The 11,138-nt window shown below is 37.4% G+C and overlaps 1 protein-coding gene across 5 annotated transcripts in view; it reads right to left on the minus strand.

The window, feature by feature from the left end:
• The window catches only part of SSBP2 (single-stranded DNA binding protein 2), a 464,724-nt gene that overhangs the window by 336,236 nt on the left and 117,350 nt on the right, over positions 1-11,138 (minus strand). For all 5 annotated transcript variants that reach the window (XM_006870594.1, XM_006870591.1, XM_006870592.1 and 2 more), the window contains exon 2: positions 7,630-7,702. In XM_006870594.1, the coding sequence (XP_006870656.1) occupies positions 7,630-7,702 (73 nt within the window). The remainder of the gene's footprint in view (positions 1-7,629; positions 7,703-11,138) is intronic.

The following is an 11,138-nucleotide window of genomic DNA, read 5'->3' on the forward strand; positions in this document are numbered from 1 at the left end:
CATAGATGAACCTTTAGGACATAATATTGAGTGAAATTAGTCAGTCACAAAAGGAGATATACTGCACAGGACCACTATTGTAAAAGACTAAGAAAAAGAACCCATAATAAGGGGTGGGGGAATTATTTGCTGGTTACTGGTTACCGGGATGTGAGGGGTGGGTTGAGGGAAGCGTTAGGGTTAGGGAAGGTGGAGCACAGGGTAGGTAGGAAATAGACACAGGATAGTTTGTGTGCTGTGGAGGGGGCAATACACAAGAAGGGGTAAGAGAATGGAAGAACAAGGCGGATGCGAGAACATTTCGGCAGGTTTGCATGGGCTAAGTGGGACAGAGGTAAATAATGATGTATGCACAACCTTGGAACAACAGATACAGGTAGTGTATCGGGGATACAGGTAGTGAGGCATGTTTGGAATGGGCAAATGTGGGGAAACAATGTTAAGATGCTTGGCTGTCTTTTGAATCTTGGTTTCCCTTGCATATCATTATAAAATAGACACTTGAGGGGGAGAGAAAGGAATAGCCAGAAATATCACCATAGAAAGTTTGTAAGTCCATCTTCTGCCTATAAATGATTGGAATACCTAAAATGGGGCTACACCGTGCCCAGTGAAGAAGGCTTCCTGTGAAGTCTCTGCATTACATAAGACCATAGGTGGAATTTTGAACCCCATCCAGAATCTTCTGAGGTGGGAAATTTCCACTTGAAAGGACAAGGAGACCAGCCTGAAGCAGCTAGAAGAACAGACGACACTTCTTGAAGGAAAGACCGACAGGAAAAAAAAACAAAACAATAATGGCAACTGACTACTAAAAGAAAAAGCAAGTTGGTCACCCAGAAGACATCAAGGCAAGTGGTCGGGTCCATTCAGGGCAAACACCCTTCCAAGACTGAGACTCAACGGAAATACACAAGTAGACATGTGCTCTGACTGGTGACCACGTTGGTCACTAATAAGGGGAGGTGAGGAACAAACAGCAATGAAGCTGTGAGCTAATAAGAAGAGAGGGCACATGCATAAGTACACCCACAACACTTGCAGATAATACCCATTTGACCTGGCTTAAATGACTGGATGATCAGAGCTCAACTAGAAGAAGAAAGAATAGGAAAAAAAGAGTAATCTGATACAATTTGATGAACTTGACCTACACCTATGGATGCAGTAGCTCAAAAGCGGGAACAAATCTTAACAGCAAGGATCATTCCTACCCCTTCAATCACAGGGTAAACAGGGATGGGCAACTTGGACCTTGGCTACCCCAAAATGGGATGGCTACAAAGGCAAGAAGTGACTGGCTTACAAGCTTTCAAGAGGGAGCCTAGACCCAGAGGGCATGGAGGAAGGTAGATTCTCCACTGAGTAGTATCCAATCTGTCTTGTCGGGACTGCTGAAAGAAGATGGGGATAGTACTCATGCGGCACAACAGTGAATAATTGCTATCAGTACTGCCTCTGAGGGTTGGGAATGTAAAGGCAAATGTTTCATAGCAAAAGGAGGGGAGTGACTGACTTTGCAGTCCAGGAGTGGAGATCCCTGGGACCATCAAGGGAGAAGGGAGTGTGTACGGGACCCTGCCCAGAGAAACAGAGATGGAGGCAGATATGATGACAATGGAGAGATGGAGTAACTGGGGACTCTAGATCCAGAGAGGGAGAGGGGCTGTGTACTGACAACAAAGGCGCAGGCTTGTAGGGTTTACCCTCTGGTTGGTTGATGATCCATGGCAATGAAAGGATATACACCAGGATGAATGTATAGCTAATGTTCTCCCATGTAAACTATCACATCATTCAAAATAAAACATTAAAAAAAAAAACAAAAAAAAACACTAAACTCTGATTTCTCAGCAGAAACCATGCAGGCAAGAGCACAATGGGATAACATACATAAAACTGTGAAAGAAAAACACAGCCAACCAAGAATCTTTTGTTGGTGCTGTTAATTTCTGTTAGTTGGTTCTGAACCATAGCGGCCCTATTAACAGTTTCTGAGGAGCAGCTTGTGAATTTGAACCACCAACCTTGTGGTTCAAACCGACCTTACAGTTGAGTGCTTATCCTAAAAAACTGTCCATCAAACACAATGGTTAAATTAGGATACTTCCAGATAAACAGAAATCAAAGGAATTTGTAAAAACCAGCCCAACCTTGCAAGAAATAACAAAGGGAGTTCTTCAGACAGAGAACCAACAATGGTAATTGTTGGCTAGCATACATGAAAACACCATCCAGAAATCAATCCAAATATAAAAGTATGCAAAGTAAAACAAGCCTATGAGACTGGTAATTGGAGGCTAGCATACATGAAAACACCATCCAGAAATCAATCCAGATATAAAAGTATATAAAGTAAAACAAGCCTATGAGACTGGTAATAGGGAACCAGAAATACTAATTAGTATCAAAGAAAATTTCAAAGCAAAAAGAAGGAATAGTGTACTTTCAGAAGTTCCAAATGGAAAGAAAGTCAATCAGGTTACAAGATAGAACAAATTATTTTAAACTTGATAAGAAATGAATATATATGATATTTGGGTGAATTGAAAGATTAAGAAATGAATATATATGATATTTGGGTGAATTGGAAGATTATATAAAATAAGAGGGATATTGACAAAAAAAATGAGGGCATCATGGGAAGATGCCAGGAGGAGTGCAAGAGTGAAAGGCAACATAGGTAAATATTATTATATATACAACCCTGCAATAATGGTGATCTCCAAGTAGATGCATGAATAGACATGCTGACTGAACAGGTGTGGGAGGGAAAGTGGGACTACACCCACAAATACATATATACATATATGCTTGACAGAGGATATTTTTCTATGGGTATTTTGCTTTCCTGCAAATATATCCATGAATGTGCAGGGAGCAAAGTTATGAAAATTTCTTAAACATTACCAAACACCTGAGGGGATGAGTTGTGGGGTCTGGGGACTCAGGACCATGGTCTCAGGGGACACCAAATTCAACTGGTATAACACAGACCACAAATACAATGTTCTATATATCCTTCTTTGTTAAGTACTGACTATGGTCTTAAAAGTTCATTAGCAGCCATCTCTAGCGTAGTGGTTACAAATCATTCTGTTAACCTCAGTGACAGACGTTCAAAACTACCAGCTGTTCCATGGGAGAAAGATGAGGCTTTCTGCTCCTGTAAAGATTTGTAGCCTCGGAAACCCTGTACAGATGCATTATGAATAGGAACCAACTCCATGATACACAACGACCAACCACCAAGGTACAACTATTGGTCTCTCCCTGTCTAGAGAGGACTCTTTGTGTGATGTTGTAGGATAAGAACTAAACTATGAACCACAAGTTATATGGTTCAAACCCACCAACTGCTCCTTGGAAACTATACAGGCTCACTATAAATCAGAACTGACTTGCAGGAACTTAACAACAACAGCAACTGTCCACAGAAAAGAAGAGTGATGAAAATCAACGACGCATAAAAAAAATTAGCTCAATGTACTAATGAACCATAAGGAGCTCTGATAGCGTAGCGGTTATGAAACGGGCTACAAACTGCAAGGTCAGCAGTTTTAAACTACCATCAGTTCCGCGGGAGAAAGATGAGGCTTTCTGCTCCCGTAAAGATTTACAGCCTCGGAAACCCTGTACAGGGTTGCTCTGAGACGGAACCACCACCACTAATTAACGATGGAAACATCAGTCTCCACAATCCGCAGACTAGAAGAACTAGATGGGCCCAGCTGCCAGTACAGTTGCTCTTAAAAGGATCTCGTTAGATGGTCAAAGAAAATATGAAACAAAACTCAAAACAGACCAGGCTTACTGGTCAGATAAAGTCTAGTGACACCTCCAAGACTATGGCCTTTAGTCACACTTGAGGTCTGAAACTGAACTCTACCCCATGACTCAATTTTCAGTCAAATAATAGACAGGTCTATATGGTCTATAAGGAGAACAGTGACACTAGTGAGTGACACACACCTTAGAATAATGAACCATTTGAGATCAGAAGGGCAGCATTTATTCAAAGATACAGTTCAGGAGGAATGGAAACAGGTAGCACAGGGAGGAAATATGAAATTACATTGTGAGGATTATAAACAAAGAGATGAAGCAAAATGTCTATGAACGGTTAAATGTAAAACTGATCATCTTTCCTGTCAACCTTCATCCAATTCATAATCAAAAATAATATTTTTTAAAAGCCAAGTAACCAGTCTAGTATGCATATTCTTTCAGACATTTTACTATACTTTATATTCATGAATGTGTACCCCTTAAAGCACATAGTATTGCTTTCTGTTTAAAGGAGTTCCATATAAATGGCACAGTTTAGTTTGCTTCTTTTGCTACACAATATTTTGTAAGACTATCCATGTAAGTTCAATTAAATCTAAGTTTTTGTTTTACAGTGGCGCTGTAGGATAAGCACTGGACCTCAAGGTCGGTTTGGACCACAAGGTCGGTGGTTCAAATTCTCCATCTGCTCCTCAGAAAACCTATGTTATGAGTCAGAACTGACTGTGCAGCACTTAACAATAACAACAACAATGGTAAACATATACCTCAATTAATTTAACATTTGCCTATAAGGTGAATTTAAGTGATGAGAATATATTCTTTGGCAAATTAGAAAGTGAAGAATAATTCTTGGAATCACATATACTTGTCTTCAACATCCAGAAACAATGTGCCTTATTGTTGACAATAATTTGCTTTACAGTTCAGTTGATGATTCCTCTTGTAAAACTGAGTCAGGCTGAAAATTCATAAAAATCCTCAGATTTGTATTCCAAATGAAGCCATAGAAGATAAAATCATAGTGAATACTTGTCAAAGTGTGTGCATCTCTTCTCAATTTGTAATTTGTTTTCTACCAAGTAACCCTAAACAGTTTATATAGGCATTATTCCATTGAGCTCAGGGCATGAGTAAAATATCTAGTTATCTGTTCAATCTACAGAACCCATTTGAATCCAAATATCTGATCTTCCTTAAACAAATCAGTAACATTTTATTCTTTTTGATGAAATTTAACAATCACTGTAACTGACATACTCTAATTATGGTAAGAAAAAAACAAGTCTTGAGAATTCCCATGGTCCTTGATCCAATGAAAAAGATCAGCTCATCCTTCCACCAAGTTTCATTATGTTTTCAACTGTGTTTAAGTAAAATTTTAATAACTCCATAGTCCATTTTGCTGCTGTTAGCTACCACTGAGTTAGTCCACAACTCAAGGTGACACTATGGTAAAATAGAAGGGAATAATACCTGTTACTGCAGCGTTCCCACAATCTTTCCAGCATAGGGTTATGATAAGAACCACTGTGACCCACAAGGTTTTCATTGGCTGATTTTCAGAAGTACATTGTCAAGTCTTTATTCCTAATACAACTGAGTCTGAAAGGTCTGTTGAAACATGTTCTGCATGATAATCACATGCATTTGACCAATGGCATGTAGTGGGAAAGGGGCCGTGGCTGTGCAGGAGGGCATTGAATCAGGAATTGAACCAGGGACACCTGTATAGAAGGCAAGAATGCTACCATTGAACCATCAACATTGCAACTCCAGGCTTGAATTTGTTCTTTGGTTCTTTCTGTTTGAGAAATGCTGGCTTCATTCTCTTTTGGTTTTCTAACTCCAGGTGTTTTCACATTTTATTATAATGTTCTACTTTGTTTTCTCTAGACAGCTTTTGGAATCTTCTGTTCAGATTTTTAACATCATCATTTGTTCTGTTTGCTTTTCAGAGTCTCTTCTGGCGTCCATTTTGGTCTTTTCTTTCTTTCCTGTCTTTTTAACAGCATTTTGCTTTCATGTATGATATCCTTGATGTCGTCCCACAACTTAACTGATTACTCATTTGACATATTCAACGTATCAAATCTATTCTTGAGACGGTCTCTAAATTCAGGTGGGTTGTACTCTGACTCTTGTGAACTTACTTTAATTCTCTTCAACTTTACCTTCACCTTGCTTATGAACAATGGATGGTCTGTTTTGCAGTCAGCCACTGGCCTTATTCTGACTGATCGTATTGAGTTTCTCTTTTATTCTTTTGATCTTCTTTATTTGATTCCTATGCATTCCAAGTGGTAAGGTCCACATGTATAGTTGCTGTTTATGTTACTGTTAAAAGGTTATTTCCAATGAATAAGTCTTTGGTCTTGTAAAATCCTATAATGGGATCTCCAGATTCTATCACCAGTGTCACATTCTCCACCTACTGATCCTTCTTTATGTTTCCAGTTCACCAATAATTATCAGTGCAGCTTGAATGCATGTTTCATCAATTACAGACTGCAGACATCAGTAAAAATCTTCAGTTTCCTCATCTTTGGGTCAGTGGTAAGTATATACATTTAAATAATCGTTGTATTGACTGATTTTCCTTATGCTGCTACTGCTGCTGTGTATCCTCAAGTCAGCCCCAAACAGTGACCCTATACAGGGTGTTCGAGTCTGTAAATCTTTATGAGAGCAGAAAGTCTCATATTTCTCCTGTGGAGCAGCTGTTGGATTTGAACTGCTGACCTTGTAGTTAGCAGTCCAACCCATAATCTGTTATGCTACCAAGGCTCCTGAGTCTTCTTTACAGGAAATACTGAAGTTAGGAATATATCTTATTCAGCTCAATATATCTAATATATTATTTCTTATATGACCAAAAATTTTTTAAATGGATGATAACTCATATTCTTTTCATACTTTCTTTAAAATTCAGTATGTTAGGTAACATTTAGAATACTTCTGGGTTCAAACTAGTTAACATTTCAAGTGCTCAAAATACATGTATTATTAGTGCAAAGCATATTGGACAGCACAGATATACAAGTAAAACCAAGGGTATTAAATTTAACATGGACCTGGTTTAAATTCTAATTCCATTATTCACTGAGCTGTATGACCATGATCCAGTTAATAAAATTATCTGAGTCTACTTTTTCTCATCAATAAAACAAGAATAATACCACCTGCTTTATAAATATCTTATAAGAATTAGAGATAACACATATGATAATATATATAAACCATCCTGCCTAGCACATAATAGGACTCAACTAAAAATAATTATCATTCTCATCACCATTATCTAGACATCATCTAGATGCAAAAGTATCACTGCAATAAAGCTCCAATTTAACACTTTAAAAAGCGTGAAGGAGAATAATAGAAAGCAAAACAAAAACTTGAAATAACTTATTTCGATTATCAAAATGTTTTCTAACTGAAATCCAGTCATCTATGAACTATTATCCATACCCAAAGCAAAAGAAACAAAACACATTTTATAAAATTGTGAATAGTGCCAAAATAAGATATTGCTAGAACTAGAGTTATAGTGGTTTGGTATTTTGGTTTGTTCTTTTATTATAACAAATTTTTAATAACTATTGCCAAGTCTAATATTAGCTTTCATTTCTAAGGAGTAAGAAAAAAAAAAGTTGAAAAGTAGAGGAGGTTGTTGAGTGACATGGAAAAGATACTTTGCAATATTAAAAATGATTCCAAATCATCTATAAAGACTGTATTATGCATACCGATAACTGAGCATTCACTATATAATGTGTAATGATCTGATGTTTCAAATAACTGTTTCAAAATGCAATACAGAAAATATATAAAACATACCTCTGATAAAAATGTTTGAGCAGATTTCTGAGCTCCTACATGGAGCAGATATTCATATACGTAGAGTGCTAACCTAGAAAATGAATAAAACATTGATTGAGAAAAGAGATCTTTGAAACGTATTCTTTAAATACTACATACCTTTTCCTTTATCCCATAACAGCAGAGACACAAAACCCAGCCTTTCTCATATCCTCTCAATGAAAATTCATATATAGGAATATATGTCATGAACATATGCGTATATTCATAAAACACTTTTACCAAATTAAAATAGTACATAAACAAAAGGACAAAAGTCCAATATATCTTTTCTTGACAAGAAACATCTAAATAAGGATTTTATCTTGAATCGTTTAACTTATCATAACCTCAAGCCCTTTGTTATACCTAAAATAACTAATGATTTACAACCAAACATTAATAACCTCCATGTCCTATTTTAAGCTATAATTATCTTTCACAAGCAAAATTAATTAATCTTTTAACAACTTACATCCTTCAATATTTTTTGGTATAGTGTTAATATAAATCATAGCTATTTACACACCATTTGCCTAAAGCGGGGAGAGAGAGCAGTGGCTCTGTAGGATTAGCACTGGACCAAGAACCTGGTGTGACACTGTGGGTTAATGCAATGGACTGCAAAGCTGGTTTGAACTGCAAGGTCAGTGGTTCAAGCTCACCAGCTGCTCCTTGGAAACCCTATATAGGATTGCTATGAGTCAAAACTGACTTGACGGCACTTAACAACAACAACAAGAACCACAAGGTCAGCAATGAGAGCCTAGAAGTCACTCTGTTAAAAAAGATGAGACTCTGTGCCACAAAAATTTTCAGCTTTACAAACCCTATACAAGGTTGCTATGCAGTCAGAACCGACTCAACGGCACATGCCTAAAGCTATGCTGAAGGGACATTTGAATATTTGCTCAGTAACCTCTCCTTATTATCTAGGTTTGATTGTTAAACTAATAATATTTTAGTTACTAAGGCAATTAAATGCACAGCAAATTATAGTATTAAGTAAACGTTAAAGATATAAGATCATATTAAGCATTTATTTATACTTAAAGATTAGTAAAACTATACATAAATGTATCGCTCACATATAGAATACTGAGTGTACAGTAGGAACTTATACTACTCTGATTATCTGTAGATTCAAAAATTTTAAGCTACACCATGTGGTTCAATTTTAGTTGAGCTGTTAACAAAATATTACTCATAAACCCAAACTGGTTTGAGGCAGTATTTTTAATGGTATTTTGAATGGATGCCCAGATAGTTCAGTTTCTGCTACATTATATTTACCAATATTGAACCAGGTTTACAGTAAACAATACAATGTAACAATAATTACAATTCTGTATAACTACCACTTTTATTGCCAAATGAATTTTTGATTGTTAAAGATTGATGGCATTTGCAAAAATGAATATTTTCATTTTCATGAAAACATACCAGCATCTGTCACAAAAAGAGAAAGTCTGTGTAAATTCAGTTGTTCTGTCCATTTAATTATTTCTTCATTCTACAACTGCCAAACACTTAAAATGGGAATTATTCTGTAGTTACTAGCACCTTCATGAAGAGTATACATGTGTTGAAGTTACTTAACAGATGAAACGTTTTATACAGTGAATAGACTAGTATTTATGCAAGTTAGAAACATCTTCTAATGTCTTCATGTTGAAGGACATTTCCTAGATCATTGCATCTCAGTGTTCCTTCCCTACTACACCTGAGGGATAGGACATACTTCTTACAGTAGAAATGTGGCTCATCCCACAAAGAACACAAAACAAGCACAAAAGCAAACTAACTCTACAAATGGTTCTTATCCCAAATTCTTTGTCCACACGAACCCACACACCCTGCCCCTCCACTAACCAATTCTATCACCCCATTTGCTGACCATGAAGGTAATTTTCTCCTTGAAAAAGGAGGGTTATTTGTGAACTTTTCTGGGACAGTATGAAAAGTCTCAAAATAAACTACCAGTAACACTTCTACTCAAAACTCTATTAAGTGCAGAGAAATGTAGCCTCAAGTAATACCTGGTGGTGGTAGTGATGGTGGCTGTGTGCCATGGAGTAATACCTAGAGGTTTATAAAAACCTTAGGCCTAGAGCCAAAAGAATGGTGCCAGGCTAGACCGGATCCAGATAAGAATCATAGGCTGAACATTAAGGATGTTTCACCAAGTATGGAATAGTTGGAAATGAGAAGCAAACAATGGAACAGAAGTGTGATGATGGGCCTAGGGGAAGATCACAGACACCAGAACAGTCAAGGCCTGAGCATACCTCTTGCTGTTTTCCTTGCACTAAAGCCCACTCTTAAGGAGCTCTGGTAGCGTAGTGGTTACGAATCGGGCTGCGAACCTTAAGGTCAGCAGTTCGAAACTACCAGCCGCTCCGCAGGAGAAAGATGAGGCTTTCTACTCCCGTAAAGATCTACACTCTCGGAAACCCTGTACAGGGTCGCTATGGGTCGGAACCGACTCGATGGCACTTAACAACAACAACAAAGCCCACTCTTAAAAGATTAAATGAGTCATTCCTTTGTAACCTTGTAATCTCTTCTTTGCAACACTGAAAATACTAACACATTTATTGCGTGTGTGGTGCTGCTGACTAAAGCACTCAGCTGCAGGATAGGTTTGAAACACAGGTCAGCAGTTCAAACTCACTAGCCACTCCTTGGAAACAATATAAAGGGTCCCTGTGAGTCAGAACCAACTTAATGACACTTAACAACAACAACATATTTTAAGGAGTCCCTGAGTGGTGCCAGTGGTTCAATGCTTGACTAACCAAAAGGGTGACAATTTGAACCCACCGATAGGTTCATGTGACCTGTTTCCAAAAGGCCACAGCCAAGAAAAACCCTATGGAGCACAGTTCTACTCAGCAACAAGTCAGAATCGACTCCTGTTGTTGTTGTTGTGTGCCGTCGAGTCCGTTCCGACCCAAAGCGACCCTGTACAGGGTTTCCGAGGCCGTAAATCTTTACGGGAGTAGACGTAGTAGCATATTTTTTTCTATGTTTTCCAAATTTAGCAACAAAATAGATACTTCTTTACAAGTAGATTTAAAACAATCATCTTCACTCTCTCTTTATGGATCTATGGCAGTAAAAAAAAAAAAAAAAAAATGTACTAAAAGGAACTCAAATGCAATGTAAGGAAGTAACTTTAAATGACATAACTGGAGATTCTAAAGCATCTTCTAAGACCAACAGATACATTCCCAGGAAATAGGGCTAAGAATATCTATCTATATTGTCAACTCATGTGTCCATCTCCTTTGAACAAAATTAATTCTTCTAAGTGGTCAGAATTATGCTCCAAAAAAAGAGTGGAATACTGCATGATGAAGATATGATTAACCATATTGCCACAATAACAGCATAATATATTATAAGAAAACCTCCAATATTTTAACTATCTCCTAAGGAGCTCTGGTAGCGTAGAGGTTACAAATCAGGCTGCTATGCTCAAGGTC

This window comes from Chrysochloris asiatica, unplaced genomic scaffold, assembly GCF_000296735.1.
Source record: "Chrysochloris asiatica unplaced genomic scaffold, ChrAsi1.0 scaffold00145, whole genome shotgun sequence".
Taxonomy (NCBI): domain Eukaryota; kingdom Metazoa; phylum Chordata; class Mammalia; order Afrosoricida; family Chrysochloridae; genus Chrysochloris; species Chrysochloris asiatica.